The sequence below is a fragment of the Microcebus murinus genome, chromosome 1 (genome assembly GCF_040939455.1).
Source record: "Microcebus murinus isolate Inina chromosome 1, M.murinus_Inina_mat1.0, whole genome shotgun sequence".
Classification (NCBI taxonomy): Eukaryota; Metazoa; Chordata; class Mammalia; order Primates; family Cheirogaleidae; genus Microcebus; species Microcebus murinus.
This window is the reverse complement of record NC_134104.1, coordinates 5,416,656-5,439,315: the sequence shown is the minus strand read 5'-3', so window position 1 is coordinate 5,439,315 and position 22,660 is coordinate 5,416,656. Positions and strand designations below refer to the sequence as shown.

At 46.6% G+C, this 22,660-nt stretch overlaps 1 protein-coding gene across 1 annotated transcript in view; it reads left to right on the top strand.

Moving 5' to 3' along the window:
* IGSF5 (immunoglobulin superfamily member 5) overlaps positions 1-15,776 on the top strand; it is a 38,699-nt gene extending 22,923 nt beyond the window's left edge. The window contains exons 6-9 of the mRNA XM_012781789.3: positions 3,270-3,294; positions 5,945-6,045; positions 7,779-7,852; positions 14,968-15,776. Coding sequence (XP_012637243.2) covers positions 3,270-3,294; positions 5,945-6,045; positions 7,779-7,852; positions 14,968-15,066 — 299 coding nt within the window. The 3' untranslated portion in view covers positions 15,067-15,776. The remainder of the gene's footprint in view (positions 1-3,269; positions 3,295-5,944; positions 6,046-7,778; positions 7,853-14,967) is intronic.
* Positions 15,777-22,660: the final 6,884 nt, after the last annotated feature.

Below are 22,660 nucleotides of genomic sequence, written 5' to 3'. Positions count from 1 at the left end.
GTATGCAATTTTTATTTATCAGTTATGTCTTAATAAAGCTGAGAAAACAACAACAAAACAAAAACAAAAACACAAAAGATACATTGGCTTTCAGAGTCCTTGATAGGAACTACGGGAAGTTTATAGGGAAGGAAAGGACTTTCTTTTTTTTTTTTGAGACAGAGTCTCACTTTGTTGCCTGGATTAGAGTGCTGTGGCGTCAGCCTAGCTCACAGCAACCTCAAACTCCTGGGCTCAAGCAATCCTTCAGCCTCAGCCTCCCGAGTAGCTGGGACTACATCTCTTCATCCCTCCATCCCACACCCTTCTCAACCTCTGGTAACTGTCATTCTACTCTCTACCTCCAGGAGATCAATTCTTTGGCACCCATATGTGAGTGAGAATTTATGATCTTTGCCTTTCTGTGCCTGGCTTATTTTACTTAACACAATGACCTCCAGTTCCATCCATGCTGCTGTAAATGACAGGATTTCATTCTTTTTTATGGCTGCATAGTTTTTCATTGTGTTATGTATATATTTTCTTCATTAATTCGTATGCATCAATGGGCACTGAGGTTGATTCCACATCTTTGCTATTGTGAATAGAGCTGAAATAAACATGGGGGTGCAGGTGTCCCTTTGATACACTGATTTCCTTTCCTTTGTATAAATATACAGTGGTAGGATTGCTGGATCATAGTTCTAATTTTAGTTTTTTGAGAAATCTCCTTATTGTTTTCCACAGTGGCTATTCCAGTTTACATTTCCACCAACAGTGCATAAGTGTTCCCTCTCTGCGTATCCGTTTTTGTCTTTTTGATAACAGCCATTCTAACTGGGGTTCAGTGATATCTCACTGTGGCTTTGATTTGCATTTCCCTCAAGATTAGTGATGTGGGACGTTTTTTTTCATGCACCTGTTTGCCATTTGTATGTTTTCTCCTGAGAAATGTCTATTCAGGTCCTTTTCCCAATTTGGAATGAAATTATTTGTTTTTTGCGGTTGCATTGTTTGAGTTCCTTGTATATTCTGGATATTAGTTCCTTGCTGAATGAATATGTGGATGTTTTCATCCATTCAACAGGTTGCCTCTTCACTTTCCTGATTGTTTCCTTTCCTGTGCAGAAGCATTTTAGCTTAATATAGTCCCATTTGTCTATTTTTTGTTGTTGTTGCCTAGACTTTTGAGCTCTGAGCCATAAAATCTTTGCTTAGACCAATGTCCTGAAACATTTCCCCTGTTCTATTCTAGTAGCTTTATAGTTTTGGGTTGTATGTTTAAGTCTTTAATTCATTTTGAGTTGATTTTTGTATATGGTGAGAGATAGGGGTCTAATTTCATTCTTCTGCATATGGATTTCCAGTTTTCCTGGCACCATTTATTGAAGAGACTGTCCTTTCCCCGATGTCTTGGCACCTTTAAAAAAAAATCAATTGTCTGTAAACATGTAGATTTATTCCTGGGTTCTCTAGTCTGTTTCATCTCTGATATAACTTTATGCCCTGGGAATCAGAAATTGAAAGGTGAAAAGGTGAAAACTCTGGTTGATCTAGATTAGATGGGAATTGGTTTTCACCTGGGAATAATCCCATATGCCAGAGATGGGTCAGTCAAATGAAATACACTGGATTTTACATGAAAACTATTGAATAACTTAAATTTTAATCAAGACATGACTATGAATTGTTCAGTGCCTTCAGATTATTATTTTCAACCTTAGCCATTGTGGAATAGTTGAAGAAATTCTGGTCATTTGGACATTCTGCCTCCCTTAGGCTGTTGTCTGTTCTGTACTAGCTTTGTAAAAAGGTTAATTGATAGTTGGTGGCTCCCATAGGATGTGCAAGGGGCAATTTTTAGTTTTCTCATTTACAAAACTGGAATAAGTACTATCCTATAGACAGATTGTAAGAATTAAATAAATTGCTTATTGAAAGTTTTTGTGATCCATCTTAGATTTTACCCTTTATTTATCTTTGAGATGAAAAGCCCATGTAAGAGTGAGCTGTCCCACCCTACCCCTTCATAGTAAGGCCACAGTCAGGGCCTGCCATGACCTACTTACAGTGCCCACCTGCCCCACCAGGTGTGATTCATAATGGAAACCATACTATACCTTAACATAAGTGTGAAGATAAATAAAGGTCAGGATTTTCCCATGAGGATTATTTCAATGCTTAAAATGTATCAAACATCAAATTTCTCCAGAAATTATTTTCTGGTGCTCTGCTGGTACCCAGAGAATTCTCAGTGTGCCAACTGGTTAATTAGGACCAACTGAGAAGAGCCGAAGTCTTGGGATGGTGGCATTCCAGAGGGAGGGACCTAAGACCCCTCTCTTCTCCCTTGTGGGAACACTGGAGGCCTTCCCCTATCACTAGGGGCATTGCCTATTACCTGACAGTCTCTCTCCTGCAATTCAGATAAAAATCTTTCCAAGGGTTGATTTGGAATGTAAATTGGTAGATGTTATTAGAACTGAAAATACCTGAGAACATTATCTAAACCATAAGGAAAAGGGATATTTTTTAGATCTCAGTCGAACTGGACATATGGAAGCCGGGATGGGAAAGGATAGCTGCAATGAACACGGGCTTTAGAGACTCTTGGGTGAGGACTTAGTCTATGGCTTGTCGCTCCCTGTCTTCAAATTCTAGATTCTCCAGTCCATCAATCCATTGAGTAAAAACATTAGTGATTTAATGATAGCTTTTTTGGGGGGGAAGGGCACAATTGTATGAATTGATACCATTGGTTCACACTGATTAAAAATATACCTTAGCATCAAAGAAATATGGTAATACTAATATAATAGAGCCCAGTCTGTTAAAAATGTGATCACAGTAATGCCTACTCTTATGTTGTTGTAACAATTAAATGAGATAGTACTTTGCAAAAAGCCAGCATGGCACTGGCTCACGGTAGGTGCTGAATGAATAGCAGCGGTGACTGGTAGCACATAGCAGCTCCTCTTGGCGAATGGAGTCTTTAAAAATCTTGCTAATCAAATCAAATTCAATATTCACTAAGTACCTACTGGGTACCTACTGTATTTCAGGTATCTAGGGATTATTTATTTTTCTGATAGTTAATAGTGAATTTTACTTTCTTTATGCTTGGAAGCCACTTGATAATTTGGTGTGGGGGAACTTAATAATACCTATTGGCTCACAAATGTGGGGTCTATTAAAATCAGGGAGTCTATAAAAATCAGTGAGATTTTTATAGATTTTTTTTTAGAATAAGTATCCTGATTTTTCTAATGTGGTTTTGTTCTTTTTTGCAGAGTCTAGTTATCAAAGTGAAATAAGGTAAGTTTGAAATCATATCTATTTTCTGAAAACAGAAACCAAACAACCAAATAACAACAGCAGCACACACAAACACAACTGTGGGATTTTAGGATTTATGTTGCTCAAAATTAAGTACTGAAAATAGACAACTCTGAAAAACACGTATGTCCTTCACAAACTCAGAGGGCAACATTACTTGTGGGGTGAAATAGCAGGGCTGCTGTTGCCTTCTTTTGACTTGCTCTGGCTCCCTTAGGGAAAGGATTTTCTTAGTGTTTGGCATTTGCAAGTCTTTCCACAAGAGGACACTGTGCACCATGCCTGTCGTCCTTCCTGAGCTGAGTCAGGGCTAGGGCTTGGCTGAGGCCCTGTTGGGATTTCTGGGGCATCGAAGAACAGGGAGCCCGGCCGGATGCCTGCCAGGCACATGGAACTGTCCAGGCAGACAAATTAGGCAGTTTGTTCAAACAAGCCAGGAGGGCAGGACTGAAAAATTCCTCTCATTCCCAGGCTGCACAGAAGTAGCTGCAAGCACTTTTAAGGTAACTATGTCAAGGACTCGAGACTGTATACAATAACCGCTTTAAACGTCTGCACTGTTTACAAAGTCATCAATGCACCAAGGGGAGTGGTTTGGTGTGGGTGTTATAACAACCACATCTTGTTTTTGGTATTTTATTAGATAATTTAGATTTTTTTTTTTATTTCGGCATATTATGGGGGTACAGATTTTAAGGTTTCAACAAATGCCCTTTCCCCCCTAGATTTTTTTTTAAGTGCTGAGATTTTAAAGTGCCTTCTGGCTACAGACTGTGAATGAATGTGCATAGCCACAGTGTGACAGGCACTGTCCATCCCCCCTCTGGTCCCCGACAGTGATGAAGCTGTGACTGAGGACACCACAAAGCAGCAAATTTGAAAACAGACCTCCCGTGGGGCCTGACTCAGGGCAGGGGAGAAGGAGGGAACACTGACCCGGATAATTATTCTGGCTTTTCCGATTGCTGCTACCGGCAGGATCAAAGCCTGCATTCTTCGGTTCACCGTTATTGACTGCACCATCATCTTTCATTTCTGTTTCCTGGGGTCTTAGGTGGTTTCAAAGCACAGTACAGCAATCAACAGCTCATTAGGATAACGAGCACAGAAAAACAACAACCAAATCAAAAATAGTATCCTGACAGTGGTAGGGATGATAGCTAGCATAGCTATTAGCACCTAATAGGTAGCTAATAGCATACTAGTACCTAATGCACATGCTAGGTGCTGCTCTAAGCTCTGTAGAGGTTTTGATCCTACTTAATTCTCACAATGATTTTTTCCATTCTGTAGATGAGGAAACTGAGATACAGAGAGGTTAAGTAATATTCCCGGTGTCTCCTGCCTGGACAGTGGGCGGGTGGGAGTGTGACTGGTCAGCCCTGTGTGGGGGCCTGGCCTTTCGCCGCTGTACAGCCTTCTGCCCTTAGGAAGGCAGGGTGGCCCACTGGCTGGTCACACCCCACCTGCTTTTCCCATCCCCTGTGTCCACGGTGCGGAACTCTAGCTGCTCGAAGACTTCTTTTGCATTAAAATAACAAATACATCTCTTAGTGGACCCATGCATGTTTATTGTAGAAAAATACTCACTATAAAGATAGGCTTAAGAAATAGCTTTAAAATCACCCACAGTTCTATTGTGCAGAAGTAAGCATCATTACCTAAGTGTGCAAGCACTTACACACACGTGTGTTCGCCCATAGATGTGCCCACATCTGCATTTTGTAAAATTCGCGTCGTGATAAACATTATTTTGTAGCTTGCTCTTTTCACTCGACACATTCTGAGCATTACTACTGTAAGCGAATAGTTTCCCACACAGTTTTGTTTCATTTGTTTGATGAAGTTTTCTTTTTAATTGAAATGTAACTTAAGTACAGAAAAGTGCACAGGTCACGGGTGTGTAGCTCGATGAATGTTCGCAGAGCGCACAAGTCTGACCTTGGCGGCCAAAATTCAGAGCTGGAACATCCTCAGTGTCCCAGAAGTGACCCGGACCCCCGTCCAGTCGCTGCCTGCCCTCCTCCCTAAAGGTGATCTTCCTCTGACGCCTTTTCCCACTTCCCTGGAGATCAGACTCCTATAAACTTTACGGAAGTGAGATCGCGTTGTGTGTGTGCCATTTTACGTCACGGACTTGAACATCCGCAGACTTTGGCATCCATGGGGGGCTTTGGAGCCAACCCCCATGAATGCCGAGGGAGACTGTATCTAGTCCTGGAAGTGGGCCAGAGGGCGGGCACATGCCTAGCTCTACAGGACACTGCCGCAGGTCTCCAAAGTAGATGCATCAGTTCACACTTCCCCCGGCAGTGCCTGAGAGCTCTCCTCTTGGCCATTTGTACAGGTGGCGTGGAATTCCACGTTACAGACGGTCACCATTTATTTTACTGATCTGCTATTGTTGGGCACCGGGGTGGTTTGCAGCTTTTGCTTTTACAAATAGCTCATGAATTAACATTCTTTCAAGTAAATCTTTGTACTTATCCTTGATTATTTCCCTAGAATAAATTCTCTCTCTTTTTTTTTTTTTGAGACAGAGTCTCACTCTTTCACCTAGACTGTAACCACGTGGACCCGGTATCCATTGGTGATTAACACATGACTTTTTAAAATGGTCTAATTCTAGGAAATCTGCAAGTGCGAAGACAGACAAAGGAACTTCTGACACAAACTTAAAAAGTGGAAACGAAAACTATGGCTACAGTTCAGATGAACCAAAGACCACACGTGAGTGGAAAGCGGGATGGTAGAAAGATCTGGAAATGAGAGTGTTGGCAGAGGGCTGGCTACCTAGGCACCAGCTGCACAAGGAGAATAATGTAGCCGTTGGTGGTGATTGTTTTTTGGATACTTTTTAGAAGAAGGAAATATTCCAGAACTAGGAATATTCTAGGAGTATGTTTTTTTGTTGTTGGTTTTTTTTTTGTTTTTTTTTTTTTTTTTTGAGACAGAGTCTCACTCTGTTGCCCGGGCTAGAGTGCTGTGGCGTCAGCCTAGCTCACAGCAACCTCAAACTCCTGGGCTCAAGCAATCCTGCCTCAGCTTCCCGAGTAGCTGGGACTACAGGCATGTGCCACCATGCCCAGCTAATTTATATATAATATAGATTATAATATTATTATATATAATCTATATTATATATTATATAATATATATAAAATATAATTATATATTATACATATTATAAATTACATAATATATAATATATATTTATATATAAATATATAACATATATATGTATATATTTTTTTAGTTGCCCAGCTAATTTCTTTCTATTTTTCTTAGCAGAGACGAGGTCTCACTCTTGCTCAGGCTGATCTAGGAGTATGTTAACAGTAAAATTCCACTTTTTTTTTGTCTAAGGCATAAAATAAAGTCAGGAGAACACCTGAAAGTTTTAAAACATAATTTTCTGGTTTCCCCCACCCCATGCTTTCTCCTTCTTTAAAGGCTTCGACCGTTCTTAAAACGTGTGGGGAGGCATTTTAATACACTGGGGGGCATTCCCTCCAAACTGCAACTAGATTCAAGTTAAACAAAAACCCAGCAAGAGATCTGTTCCTCCTCAACTTAACAGGGTGTGGGGGGCGGTGCTAGAAGACTAGACGCACTTTTGAAGAGTCTTGAGTGGAATCTCATTTTCCTGCCTTGAGACGACACAGTCACAGCGGGGTGGGGGCGTCTCTGACGGCAATGTCACTGTCACAAGGCAGCAGCAGCCTTCGGATTTCAAAGGCAGACGAGGGAGGAAGGCTGGACACGTCAACTCCTTCTTTGAAAGGGAGACCTGGCCCTAACGAGCCGCCTGGAAAAACAAATTCCATGGGAAGATTTGCAGCCAATCAACTGCTGCCCAGGGGCCTGGAAACATCTTTTTTCACTAATCTTGGGAGTCTGTTCTGGGCAGCCCCATTCCCTGGGTTACGCCACGCTGCTTTCTGTGTCATGGCAAATCACGCGCTTCGGATTTTCACACATTCCACAAAGCACGAGCTGTTTCTGCAGATAATCTGACCACAGCTTCTTGCAAAGGTTCCCGTGAGGGAATATTATTCATTAGTATTTTGAGCACTTGATCAAGTATCTTGACCGAAAAATCATGGCCCGGGTCAAACCTCTCGGCCTTCCTCCCCACCACCCCACTTGTCCAAAGTTTATTTGCCTTGGTCACCTCTTGAAGGAAGAAGCTGTGGACTCATCTCTCCTCTGGAGGAGACTAACGTGTCAAGAAAGGAACTGATTTTGAGTCAGTTTTTCATCTTTTCATTTAACTGAAAACATGACATTCTAAAAGTATGTAATCTCAAGTGAATTTTTTAAAAAGTCTATTTGTGGTTAAGGATTATTTTATGCCAGGGGTGCTATGCAGAAACAAACATGTTTCTTTATAAATCAGGAGTGTTAGGCTATGTAGCTTGGTTTTGGTCACTTATGGCTCTAAAGTCATTCTTCTGTTGCAGAGATTGCTTCTCCCACTCCCAAGGCCCGCGGAGTCAGCGTTCTGGAAAGAAGTAGCAGTAGACATCCTTATCAGGTGAGCCAGACCATCATTTCCACCCCTTCTTTTTGGAATTTTTTTTTTTTTTTTGGCCATTTACAAGTCCTTACCTGTGGTAGGTGATTATAGCATGGTGCACGTTGTATAGTCAGGATGGAAGAACATTGCCTTTTCTGGTGGACCTGCAGAGGTACGTCTGAGACATGGAGACTCTCTCAGCAGGGCCCTAAGACCAAGGCTGGTGCCCTGTAACAGCTCTGCGTGCATGTTTCGGGAAGATGAGGCTTGATTTGGGACATATTCCATCTGGGTCAGCACGTATAATGTACCATCTGTTCCCTTTGAGCCAAGTTCTCCCAGGACTCCGGTCGACTCTGCCCTCCTCGTGGCCCAGCACCCACACGATAGGCTTCTAGAGTTGGAAGGATGCTGGGGCCTGGGTTTGAGGACCAGGACAGAGAAGAGTGGCTTGGTCTCCATGCAAGATCAGTGCCAGTGAGCTCCAGAGCTGGACAAACCCTGTCGGGGGGTTAGAATTTTAGGGGAGGGAGGAGGAGTCCCTGACGATTAAGGAATGTGGCCGGAACCACAAGGAGGCTGGAGTTGCCACCAACTGAGATGGGGAATGTTGTGGGAAGCGTAGGCTTCGGGGAAACATCTGGCATTTAATTTGGGGCTTATAGGTTTTGCGGTATGTGTTAGACGTTCACATGGAGACATCGAGTGTGCAGTTGGGTGCACACGTCTGGAGCTCCAGTGGGAGGCCTGAGCTGCAGACATGCTTGGTCATTATGCGATGTTTTCACGGCTGCTGTCCTTTTGCAGGCCGGTTCACTGAAAGCCAGTGGTCAGCTGGGAGCCCCTGAGGACATCGTGTGGGAATTTTCTGATGCAGAGTCAGCATGGGTTATCATACGTGCATGCATTAGAGCTTATAAGCAGAAAATGAGATTTTTTTTAATATCCAAAATTATATTTATATGAAATATGTATAACCAGCACCCTTTTCTGACCTGTACAAATGCAACCTCAAGCAAGAAGTATTTCCATGCGGTTCTGTGGTGGTGTCCCCCAGTAAGTGTGGATGTTCTCCCCTTTTCACTTTCGGAAAAGCGCAACTCGCAGACCGGGTTTCTAACAGCACGCTGGGCCAGACGGTCTTGGGTTTGTGCTGCTGGGAGTCGCTCTTCCCCAGGGGAACATGCCCAGCATGCGCCGGTGCAACCCCGGACCATGCTTTCTTGACACTGGCGTTCACTCGGGTTTCCAGGCAGCTCCGGGCTGTAATGCCCCTCCCTGCAATTAGGAGTCGGCTCGATACATGCATCTCGCCGGGGACATGCCCCTTTCGGGCCCGTCCGGAGGAAGGCGAGTGCTGGCTGATGCTCCACCGTGTGTCGGGAGGTCCCACGTGATGTTATTAGTGGCAACACAGGGCGCCAGGCGGAAAGACATATGAGGGGTCTGGGGCACAATAGAAGACGGGCCTCGGTGACAAACTGCCAGCTCCCAGTGTGAGCTGTAACTACCCTCCTCAGGCGGGCCTCAGGAAAGAGGAGAGGTCAGTCTCTTGCCATCACGGCTGCTCTCTTTGGCGCATATACCTTTAATGCATCTAATTTGGAGCTGGGAGGGTTGACTCTGGGAACGTGACAGGTTTCCTTTAGAAGGACCAGTCTCTGGCTGAGTGGTGGCGGGTGAAAGGGAGTGAGTGTTGTTCTAGGAAGGATGTCGCGTGTCGGGTCTCCCATGGCAGGGCCTGGCTGGGGCTTGCAGGCCCATGTAAGGGCACGGTTGCCTGAGGGGTTCTCTCCCACCCAGCTCCAAGCATGGACACCCCAAGAACACATTTAAGGCAACTGTTATTTCCGTGGCCTTTCTGTAGTTACCTTTTGGTGTCAGATACGTTTTCACTACACGAGCCATCATGCTCCGGTCTGGGGTGGTGGGGACAGGGGTAGGCTGGGAGGAGATTCAGCATAGGGTCATGTCACATAATTCCCTTTGCAACACATCAAGTGTAAACTAGGAGAAGGGACTCTAGATGCCTGTAGATACAGGGATGGAGAATGACGTTTCAGAACTCTGAGTGGGTGCTTCTTAAAGCTTGTAGTGTTGCTTTGGATATATGCAGGAGGAGAAATTTAAGAGGTTTCTGCTACTGAAACATGTAACCAGCTAAATAATCTATGGGTGGAAAAAGAGCAGTGGCCGTGGGGGTGCTGAGCCCTGGGGACTGGTAATACACACTGGTGTGTCCTGCGGTGGGACAGGTCTTCTCGGGTGGCTGTTGCCTGGCTACAGGTCATCCCGGCAGAGAGCATCTCGGGCATTAAGAAACCAATCAGGACTCCCGGAGGATGAATTATCTCTGCCTGTGCTGGAAACTGCTGAGAGTCATTAAATAGCTGGACCTTCCCACTTACAGACGGGGACCTTCAACACGAGCACCATTCTGGAGAAGTCAGTCTTCGCTTATGACCCAAGGGTGCCTTTGCTGGCACGAGCCAGGCACTGTCTCCAGGTGGCCCGTCTGGAGAACCTGGACCCAGGATGTGCCCTGGACTGTGCTTCTCCGGAAGCACCTGGAGGAGGAAGGAGCAAGACGGCCACGGAGGAAGGGCCGGGCTCAGGAACTCATGTCCTTGGCCCAAAGAGGGCAGTGTCTTTTGTGTGGTCCCTTGACTTCCTGGGAGCTGCCAGAGTGGCTAAGCCACGGCTGCAGAAGCAGGCCAGCCGCCCGGTCTATGTCGCCACGTCCCTGCTGCCCAGGCCGGTCCTTCCGCAGGACCCCTTAGTGCAAGGTGGAAGGACAGTGCAGTTGGCGCCTCCTCTTCTCAGAACCTCTCTCCATCCTGCACGGAGCCTTGCTCCCTAAAGGCCCAGGAAAGGCAGCTGAGAGCTATTCTGAGCCCCTTCTCATCCGTCCCTTCATCCTTCCTGCATGCCTCAGTGTGACTTCAATTTGTCACTGAGACCCCCATGCTGCTGCCGGGTGTTCCCACGCACATGCACCTCTCGGGCCCAGCAGGATTCCTGCCAGAGAAGCTGGCAGAGCATTAGAGTTCGTGGTGGTCGACCGCAGATTGCACTATTTGTAGAAGACCCGCACCAGGCTACGGTCCTGCAACACCTGTCGGTTAGCTGGAAAGACCTCAAGCCGCGAGTCAGCCCACAGCAAATGCTCTCGCCGTCCTGGTTGCTGCGGAGCTGGTTGGCCGGATGAATGGCCTATCCATGGAGATGCAGCTCGCATCGTAGCAACTGGAACTCCTGCTCTGCATCTTGGCGCAGGACAGCCTTGGCTTTGCAACCAGCACAGCGACTGCTGAGCGTGTGCACTTGCTCTCTGTGCGTGCCGGGGATCTGTTTGCTCTCAGCATTTTCAGAAGATCTCTACTAAGGGATGGCCTTGACTACACACGGTCTAGCACAGCCTTCCTAGGTGCCCAGCAAACAGTTATTCATTAAAGTGGATGCTATCTTCCCCGCCCAGCACCATGCTATCACAAGCCAGGCACTCCAAGGAGCATGCATGTGCTTTTAGACATAGTTCCTTTGCTGTCAATCACAATCCAGTTATGACAAAAAATATTGTTAGACCACCATAGGTGAACCTACAACCTAAAAATAAGCATTAAATGTGCGTCAAGGCAGGGAAGTCTGAAGTGGCAGGGGCTGCCCACAGGGTTTGGGATGCTGGGATTTGTGGTTCTCACCCTGGGACATCCGGGCTCACAAGGGCCAGGGAGGCATCGAGCATCTCTGCTTTTTAGTGCAACTTGGTGCATTTATGACACGTGGCCAGGTGTAAGGGTTACTGGTTACCTCGCAGCAAGATGGGAATGGGGATTTCTGGGAAGGGAAGAGTGGCAGGTCCCCAGACACCAACTTCCCTCCTTCACCTGTCACCTGTGGTCACCCTTCACCAACTCACCTGTCTTTACCCTGCCTGATGGGCACTCAACAGTTCCACCGTCTTGGCGTCCCAGGGCACTCGTGATGAGCTGAGCTCAGCCACGCTGGAGGGGCTTGTGCTGGACCCTAGCAGGCATTGATGGTGCCCGTGCTCCTGCCCCTTTGCCCGGGATCCCGTGACTCCAAGAGGCAGAGGGAGTCTAGACGCTGAGCCCGGGAGTCTGTGATGACACCCAGCTCAGGCTGTGCACGGCATTGTGAGGAGGAGGCAGCGTTTCTGGGTTCCTGGTGCCCCCACCTTCAAAGCTGCACCCTCCAGTCCATCCTCCCTGAGTTCTGCACACTGCTGTCTACATTTCGAGTCTGCTGTGAGCTTCTGCATGCCACATCTTTATCACAAATCACCCAGCACAGTTTTAATTACATCCAACCATTACTAAAACAGGAAACTAGCATTTTTTTTTTTTTTTTTTTTTTTGAGACAAGGTCTCACTCTGTTGTCCAGGGTGGAGTAACTGGAGCTACAGGCACATACCAACATGCCTGGTTAATTTTTTTTAAAAAAATTTTGTAGAGATGGGGTCTCACTATGTTTTCCAGGCTGGCCTTGAACTCCTGGCCTCAATTGATCCTCCTGTCTCAGCCTCCCAAAGTGCTGCTGGGATTTCAGACATGAGCCACTTGACATGGAAACTAGAATTGTAATGTTTTAGGAAGGAGCAGAAAACTTCACTGGCGGCTGCACCAGCCTCCCATGACTCTTGCCCCTTCACCTCCTTTTGGTTAACGTCCAGAACGCCATGGAGGAAGCAAGGAGAGATGTGGGGACAAAACCTTTTGTTGTGTCCTGATGCTTCCATGCTGGCCCTTTTTAGATAACTTCAGAAGGGTGGGGCTTGTCGCAGGGCAGCCTCACAGGACAGACCGCAGGTTGGAGTTTTGTCCCACAGATGGCCAGCCACCGTGGCCAGGAGCTGTGTGGACGATGGCTGGCGTGGGTCAGGTCCACCAGGTGACGCTGGGGTGCAGACAGTGGGGAGAGTCACCAGTTCCCCAGCACGTGGCCTGGAGCCCCCTCTCCTGGTCACCCCACCTGTCAGCCCCGTCCCCTGCCAGGTTCCTCCCTGAACATGAGACTTTCTACTCCAGAAATGGGACAGTCCTCGTTCCTGCCACCACCTGGCAGAGACGGGAGATGTGTTTCCTGAATCCTGGATCCCGGTTTTCCTAAGGAATGCTTGCCGAGCATGGAGGTGCCCTTAGTACCTGTAGACACCTGTACCTTGGGACCCTGCCAGCTTAGTGCGCATTCTCAACATAGAATACACCGGAAGCACCCTGGGCATGTGTTAAAATGCACACTCTTGGGCCTCTTCTGGACTATTCTGGATCAGAATCTCTGGGACGTAGGGCCAAAGAATTCGTATTTTTACACGTTCTCCAGGTGATCTGTTTTGGGGAAAATGTTTCTGAGGCCCGGTGTGAAAACACAACAGATGTAGATAGCAAAGTTTCTAAGGGAGAGCATTCTCTGGTTTCTAGACGTTTTCTTATAACTGTGTGTTAGAATTACTTGGAACGCATGTCCCTGCCATATCGACCTTGCTGCAAAGCACAGGGAGGGGTTTGAGATGCTTATGGTGGTGCCATGATCAATGCTCAATGAAAGATGCTATATACTCCACCGTCCATGTGGCATCTTGGTGGGGCACGCTTTTTAAACCTCCCATATTTAGGATGGGTCCTGAAGCACGTGGCATTCCATACAGATGAAAGAAATAGGACTTTAGGCCATAGAGACCCCAGGTTATGCATTGAATAGTATGAAGGATCAGAAGGAAAAAGAGAGATGGGTTTTCAAAACTGACATACACAAACATGTGGCATTTTTCTTCTCTGATTATTTCCACTATGACAGAATCTAGACTTAGGATATATAATACATTATTTTCTGGACAAGGGTTTCTGTTGGTAAAATAGAGTTAACTCATGTGTGACAGCAGCCAAAATACATTAGGACAAAACTAATAAGTAAAATTAGAAATTCTTACTAAAAATTATAATCAGTTAATGGGAAAGGGAAACTTTTTAAATTTTTGGGAAGCAGCCATGGGGTTTGCAAATGTTCTGTATCTTGATGAATATTTAAAGCAAATCATCCTCCTTTTCCTCTCCTCTTCCCAAGCCCAAACTCACCATCAGTCAGTTTTTCTGGTTGTTCTAGAACCTCTGTCTCTGTCGGTTTTGGAAGGTGAACGTATAAACAACCTGAAACCTGGATCGAGCCTGCCCCGCTAATCACGCCCCCATTGAGATAAACAGAAATACGGTCTTGGTAAATTTAGGAAACAGCAGGACAATGGTGCAACCCAGCAATGGAAACGAAAGCGAACAACAGTAACAGTCTCGAGCACATTTGCAGCGGAAGGCACGGCATGTTGCTGAAATAGGCCCATCAGCTGTCAGTTTTCCTTGGGAGTCAATAAATTAAAACCACGAGCCGGAGCGAGTCTATGCTCAAGACTTACTAGCGTTCCGTTGCCATGTGAATAATTTATCATGCCCAGTTGCATTATTTAAGATGTTAAATGCAGCTACTGGGCCTTGGAATCTGAGCTGGCGTTCTCAGGACTGGCAGGAAAAACACGGTGCACACATTTTAACGGGGCAATATTATTTGACAGGCACTGGCCGCTCTGGAGGGTTTCATGGTTTGTCTGGGATTACCTCTCTGAACGAGAGTGCAGAGACCACACTCCTTCTTAATGGGGCAGGCAGCAGGCGCTGCCCGGGGAGACAGATGGGCCACCCGTTTGGAGTCGATTCTTTAATTTTGGCCCCCTCCTCTAGAAGGAATGTATGTTCTTTTTTAAAAGCTTAGAAATATTTATTTTCATTGAAATGCAAGAACTTCCATAGGAAAATTGAAAAACAAAACAAAACAGTGAGTCTTTGCAGCCATTTGCATCCATAAAAACAAATAGGAGAGTCTTTGGCTTGGATTGCCCTGCAGGCACTGAACTTGGAAAACTTCTGGAGTGTGTGTGTGTGTGATTGGAAATAAAGAAATAAAGGGAGGGCATGTTTTTAACCTTTTTGCTCCTCTCTGCCCCTTCATTTGATCTTCACTCATGTTAATTTTATCTTAACTCATGAGTGAAGTTTCCTTCTCAAGCCTGCATTTGACAATGATCTTAACAAACTAAATTGACCTTTTTCCCCTTTGTTACCAGGAACCCAACACTCATCGGTCCAGCCCGGCAAGTCGTCCACAGGTTTCTTTTAATAACCTGGCCAGTCACAGGCAGGTCAGGAACGCAACCCTGGTATAGCAGACACTTCCCTTGGCCTCCATCTTGCACTTGGCTGACGGTCCACAACACAGAGATACCATCCTTCCTCTCTGACACCAGGCTCCAGCTTTGAAGAGACGATGTCGCAGTCATTGGAACTGATATTTTATATAGAGAGAAGGATTCCGTTTTCCCAGACTTCAAAGTAGAATTTGACTTTTAAAAGGTTTCTGAGTTTTAGTGAATTTCACCAAGTTACTAGGTAAAAAAGCCGCGCATTTATCATGGTGGAGTTTCTCAGCACTCAACACTCCCGCTTGCTAATCCCGTAAATGGTAGGTAAGTCTATGATCTACCGTGACTTTTAACACGTTTCTGTTATTTTAAATCATACCAAGGTGATATTTATGTATGTTTCATAGGTAGTGGCATCGTTGCATATTATCAGTGAAATAAGAGGATGAAACTTAGGGTCAATCCGAAATCTAAAATTGACTGGCAAATCAGAGCTCCAAAAGTTAAAGATAAGATTCGATTCGAGCGCTGGTGCACACGGGCCTAAATGCCCCACGATTGAGTATTTACGTGAAGACACTCGCTTTTGTCTGTTTCCCTGTCGGGCTTGTTCTCTTCTCCTCAAACGAATGAAATGTGGATCATGCTTTGTGGGGGATGTACCTCGCACACCACGGAAAAACTGGAGACGGGCAATGTGTTCTTTAATAAAGAAAAAAGAAAACACGAAAAAAGTGGGTATTGCCTTTATTAACTCTTTACTATTCAGGTGGCAGTTGAAAGAATCCAGCATTTTTCCAAGAAGGACAATGGGAGACTTCGCCAATACACCCTCCCATCTCCATATATGTCTTTGCATCCTGTGCATTTGCCCCGATTAAAGTTAGAGTGAACGTTACGCAGAATAAAATCGCTGCCTTTTCCAAATAGTTTTCTTTCCTCGTGTGGATACACTCCGTGGATTTCACTGCCCACCCACCCTTTCGTGTCGAACCTAGAGGCAGGACTGACTCTGAACTGGTTGGTGAAGATTTCTCTGCTGACCAGTAATCGGCAACTGCTTTGCGTTCCTCATGCCCAGCCATGCTGTTGCTAAAGTAGCACGTGACTTTTAAAATGTGTCAGGATTTTAGTGAATTATTTAAAATTACTGAGTAAAAGCTGCAAATCCATTATCGTGATGTTTCTCATCACTCAGCACTCCTGCTTGCTAATCCAATAAATGGCAGGTAAGACCTACACTACCATGATTTATAAAGTACTTTTATGATCTCAAATCACATCGAGCCCCTACCCTGGACCTCTTCCTGTGAATCTGCAACTAGCTCAAGGAGTGTTTTCTAGTGCAGAGTGGGGCTTTGGTGGGCATCTGTTCTGATTGGCTGATGCTCTGTATTCGTTCTGATTGGTAGGTGCACATACAGTATCTATGCTGATCGAGTGGTGTTCACACCTTACTGGTTGTCAAATATTTTGAATATCACCACTGCTTAGAGGATCTGTTAACTCTTCTTGGACTGTGTCCTTAATGCGAAAGAATTGGCTGCCTATTTTCTTGAGAGTAGAACTGCAATGCAGAATCTCAAAAAGCCATAAATATTGCTATCTCACTTTCCTAAGAGTCCTTTATATGGAAAAAATTACCAATTCCACTGCATAAAAATGAGACTTTTGCTTATTATACTAATTTCTTTATTCCCTGCCAATATGGTTGTGTCTCCCTACCACCATCCTTTAACAGGTACAATGAGAAGAGAAAGACAAGAAGGTTTGTGAGTCCCTTTAGACCAAGCTAATGCATGAACTCCACATTCTTAATAGTTTATTATCCTTAAACCACCATGGAATCCAGATCTGAAGACAAGGCAAATGTCATGTCATTTATACCTTTTGTAACCTTTGTAGCACCTACTATATACTACAAGTGTTCAGTAAATATTCACATCAAACAGGTCAATATTCAGAAAGGCAATATATTGAATAGAATGAATATTTGCTATTAGCTTGCTATAAGAATCATATTTTTGTGGTCATTTTAGGAGTTAAAGGGGTTGCATGTAGAATATAATTGAAATTTAAGTTTTGAACTCTGGGAGACAATGGTAAATGATTTTCATTAGAAGTTTCTCCAACTTACTTGAATCACCCTCAAAATATTTTTTTCATTTATCAGACTATGGGAAGTTTTGTGATGTCACTCAAGAACAGGTTCTTCCTACTGCATCTAACTCCAGGAGTAAAAGGTTTCTTAAAGGGATCCCCTGGCCAGCTTTTATTTCAAAAGAGGTAGATGTGCTATTTGAACAGAACTATCTAGAGCTGCACTATCCTATACTGTAGCCACATGGAGCTGTCTAAATTTAAATTAATTAAACTAAATAGAATATAAGATTCATTTCCTCAGTTGCAGTGGCCACGTTTCAAGCGCTCAGGAAGCCACATGTGGCCAGTGGCTACTGTACTGGACAATGCAGATCGCAGGCTTCCATTGTCGCAGGAGTTCTTTAGGACTTCTAGAATGCTGATCTAGAGGCAGCTACCTGGAAATGACCTTGATGAGTCAAGGATGGGCTCTTTTACACAAACACACAATCTGTGTTTTTTTCCTAGCATTTTATCTGTGCACTCAGCCAGTTTCTATTTAAGAGTCCTGCAACCCCCAAGGCAGCTCTCAACTGAAAATGGTGTTTTGCTGATGTGGAAAATTCTTCTCTCACCTCTGCAATGCGGAGAGCTGAGGCAGGCTCAGGGCTGGAGTGAGAGGAGCCAGTCACAGCAAGACATCATGGTCAAGGTTGTCTGTGAAACAACAGAAAGGCAGACGAAGCTCTCTGCTAATGAACGGCTGAGCAGGCCACAAATGCATTTAAACAAATACCCCCTCCACGCCCTGCATCCTAAAATACTAGCCAGGAAAGCCACGCGTGCCCTTCCCTCCTGGGGTCATTGACCTTGGCTGGACTGTCAGATTCCAAGCCTGCCCCATGAAGTCAAGGATCTTCCATCATTTACTAAGGGCAGGACTCAAGTGGTAATGCCAACACCTTGAAGGCAACAGGTGAGCTTGAATAGGAGCACTTCCTTTGCTCTGTGTGATCCTGGCCTTGGAAAACTGTCAGGGGGCGTCTGATTGCACGTTCCTGGAAGTCTGATGACATAAGAGCTCAGAGGATGCCACAGAGCAAACATGAGATGCTGTGCCAACGTCCACACCCCGACATTTAAGTGCTCACGATGTCTTTGGGGAAGGACGCTCCACCCTGCGTAAGATGGAGAATAGTCCTCCCTGGGGGACAGAGGGGACCTGGAAGAGTTCAGAGATGAGGGAGTTGGGTGAGAGCAGGACAGGAAGCACGGGTCCAGGCGAAGGCAGAATGGGACGAGGGTCTTGGTAGGCGGGTGGTCCTGCAGGCCTGGGGCAGATCCCGTTGGCTGGGGAGCTGTGACCATCCATCAGATCTGCAGGCCAGGGAGGGGCTGATGGACCTGCATGGAGGATGGACCCGTAATGCCACTGCGGTGGCCTTGGGTGGAGGGACAAGGCCAAGACGTGGACACCCTGCAGGGAGGGGGTGAGAGCGACAAGACTTCAGCCCCCCACTGCTCCTGCCTCCCCTTGACCACACCGACCAGAGGCCAGGGGTCCTGGGAGCCCTTTGATGTGGCAGGTGTGAGCCAGTCCCCTGGGAGGACAGAGCCGGAGGGACAAGGTGGATAGAGGATGTGGGCGTGGGGTGGGCAGAACATTTAGGAAGGAGAAACTGATGAATGGGGAATGTGTGAAGTCAGGAGGAAAGACAGTTTGCCTCATGATGCTCCACTGTGACTTGCTTTCCTTAAGGACGTGGAGACAGGTGGAGGGGCCAAGCCTTGGGCCCACGCAGGTCGGCTGAAAATCACCGATAAGATGCAAATTAATGGGATAAAAGGCACACACATTCATTTAATGTGTATACACAAGAGGCTTTAGAACGAAGACCCAAGGACACAGGGGAAATTGTCCATTTTTATGCTTAGGTTTAACAAAGCAGAGACAGTTATTAGAGATATGACTGGACAAAAAGGGCAAAAATTGGAGGGCCTGATGCTGGTAGACTGAGTGGGGAAGCCTCACGTGGGGTTCCTGTCCCTTTTTGCCTTCCCCTGGGCCCTCGCTCCCGTCCTGCCCTCGCCTGGCCCCCTCATCTCAGAACTCCAAGGTCTCCAAGTCCCCCGGCCTGTGGGAGAGTCAAGTGTCTTCTCGGCCTCTCTGAGCAGCCTCCTTCCTGCTGGGCGTGGGCAGGGCTCTCTCTGGAGTGGGGGTTTTATGACCTACTTTCCAATAAGGTCCGGCAATTTCTTTATGGCCAGTTTTTACATAGGATATTTTTAGGCTTTCCAGCTGGCTTTGGAAAATAAGGGTTCTGGTTCCCAGGACTTGCCTTGGGGAAGAGGGAGTCTAGCTTCTATGGGTAGCTTCGAGGGAGAGTGGGCCTGAGAGACAGGAAGGCAGGAGAAGTTTGGAGAAAAGCTTTTGTTCTGGGGCCTCCGAGGTGGGGCGCTGTTTTCTGAGTCCTAACAGAGGGCAGCACGGGGAGGAAGGGAGTCGGCTGCGTTGAACTCGGGTGGCTCACGTCTTGGGTGCCTGGTTCCACATCAGTAGAACGGGGGGTGGGAGGATGGATCCCTGAAGTCCCTTCTGGCACTTACCTTACACGCACGCGTGCACAGTCCTCACCGGCGTGGCCCAGCTCTCAGGACTGAGGCTGTTCCGTCCAAGCGTGGGCAGGTGTCCCTGGCCCTGCCCCACTGGGAGGCAGCTGCGCTTTTGCAGCTGGGACATATTTAATTCTCACCTAGCACAGGCTGCAAGTCATGGCCCGGCAGCGACGGCCACAGGGGACTCCCTCTGCAGCGTCCACGAAGCAGGTGCTCCGACCTCGCGCCCACGCCTTGGCAAAGCGGCAGTGTGAGGCGGCGCTGGGTCCCCGGCTGGAAGCAGCCCCTCCCTCGTCTTCCCTCTTCCCTTGGGGGAGCCCCGTCATTTCTGGAAACACAGCGGGACTCGGAACCTGCGGACCGGAGGGCACATTTGTGGCAGTTACTGGCCGGTCCGTGGTGTCAGATGGAGACGGGCACGCCCTGCCCCGTCACACCCCGGGCGGACACAGCACAGCATCGATGAGCTTCCTGCAAACTCTACCGGGAAACGGGGCGCAGGATGTATTGATTACATTTCTCTGCAGAAACGTCAAGAACCTGTGATATTTCACAGGGTAACGTGATTGGGGAACAGCTGGTAAAATGAAGCCTCAGTTGCGTGGGAAAAAAAGCCTGGGGAAGTTCAAATAACAGCAGATTATTTGCTAAATCGAAAACTAATTTTAAAAATTGCAGTTGATTGAGATTTTTCTTTTTCTCAGAAGGTGCAAATAGGCCTGGCTGAGGTAGAAGGTGGTCAGACCAAAGGTCCCTTCATGGCAGTGGCAGGTGACGGAAGAATATGCCCACCTCTTCCTCCTCACAGCTGGCGTGTGTGCGTGTGTGTGCGTGTGTGTGTGTGAATGTGTGTATGTGCGTGTGCATGGTGTGCACTGTGTGTATGTGTATGTATGTGTGTATACACATGGTATGTGTGTATATATATATGGCATGTGTACATATGTTTGTTCCTGTGTCTGTATTTCTGTGCATATATGGCGTGTGTATGTACGTGCATGTGCCTGTGTGTTCATATGTGTGTTGAAGAGCAAGGGAAGTAGGGAGGCATTTTTTGTGTGTGTGTCTACCACGGGATGTCAGCTAACTATAGTCCCCGAGTCAAATCCAGCCTGCTGCTTATTTTTATACAGTCAGCAAACTAAGAATGGGTTTTATATCTTTAAATAATAGTTGGAAAAAAATTAAAGGAAGAATAATAATATTTCATGACATGTGAAAGTTATATGAAGTTCACATTTCAGCGTCCCACAAGTCAAGCTTCACGGGAAGGCAGCCCGTGCTCATTCACGTACAGTCTGTGGCCACCTTCGTGCCTCAGGGCGGAGCTGAGCGGTTGTCACAGAGACCGCGTGCCCAGGAAGCCTGGACATGGACGTCTGGCCCTTTGCAGACAAGGCCTGCCGGCCCCTGTCTCCCGACACCGACTTTTCCTCACTTAATCCCGTTCATCTTTCGTCTCCGTTGTGCCAACAAACAGGGTAAGGCAGGAGTACACGCACGGTCATGGAGATTTTGATCTGGGTCTTTCCGACTCCAAAGCAGGTGTACTGTCTGCTCTCCCTGCCGGTGACACGTTTCCCGGGATCCCCATTGCTCTTCCGACAAAATCTAACGCTGTCGTGGCCTAGGAGGCCTGGCCACACCTCCCCCTCCCCACCAGTCACACTCCGGGCCCCACAGGGCCCCTCGTCCTGCCCGTCCCCTCCCCCCACCTCCCCGATGCAGAGGCAGTGGCTTGCTCTTCCCCAGCACACGCTATGATCGCGTGCGGGTGACCCTATAGCCGACGTCTTATTCCACGTCACTCGTGCATGGCGCATCTCTGACGGGACTAGCTGATGCACCTGCTCTGTGTCCTGCCAACCCCCAGACTGGGTTAGCGCCTCTGTTAATATGTCGCCTTAGACTTCTCCTTCATGGTGCCGATCACTAATGACGTATTGTTTGTTTGCATAGTTATTTATGGAATCCCTATTTTCCCATCAAATTCCACAGGGGTGGGCAGACTCCGTATGTGCCTTGTCCCCTGCTCGGCCCTGGTGCTACTTAGATCAGGCAGGCACATTCCACGTACTCAACACATACTTGTAGGATGAATGATTTATTCCAAAAGCATAGAGGAGACATGAAAATCGACTTTGCTTTGAGGCAGTCATTGTTTTCCGAATCTCCAGGCGGTCCAGACCTGTTGTCACATAGGCACTGCAGTGGTCAGGAAGTCACTGGAGAGTTGGATTCCCTTTGTGGGCTCTGAAGTCCCCCAGAAGCAGGATGCAGAGGAACATGTAGAAAGAAGAGACTGAGCTTGGCACTAACTTGCTGTGTAGCCTCGGGCACGTCAGCCGACTCATCTGAGCAACATGCTTGCTGGTGAAAGGTCTGGTTCGTCTCCCAGTGTACCTGTGGGTGCTTGAGTTTCTTCATGATCGACGGGTGCTAGCAGTGACTTTCAGTTGGAGGGAGGATTCCTGGATGTTCTACAATACTGGAGAAAAGCCTGCAAAACTTTCAAATGTCCTCAAAGACACTTATGTAAACGATAAGTCTGTTTATCTGAGTCAATTTGTCACTGTGAACATTTTACTAAACATAAAAATATAAAATATGTTGGTTGTACATGTAAAGTATTACAAATTTTCCATGAATGCAACTACCTTGAAAATCGAGGTAAGGTTAAAGTTTGTTTTGTTAGGAACTTCATCAAGAGTTGTTTGGAAACTATAGAAAACTATGTCACCCATGGCAATGCCACCTGTAGTCTTTGGGTTGATAATAAGACACACATAGATCCATCCAAATTTATAGCTGTTGCATTTCTGGTGGTTCCAAGTACAGATCTGATTACGTCATAGTCTGCTGGTATAGTCCTACCGAATTCTAAATTTGCTGGATTGTAAACAACTTCCATTGTGTGTCT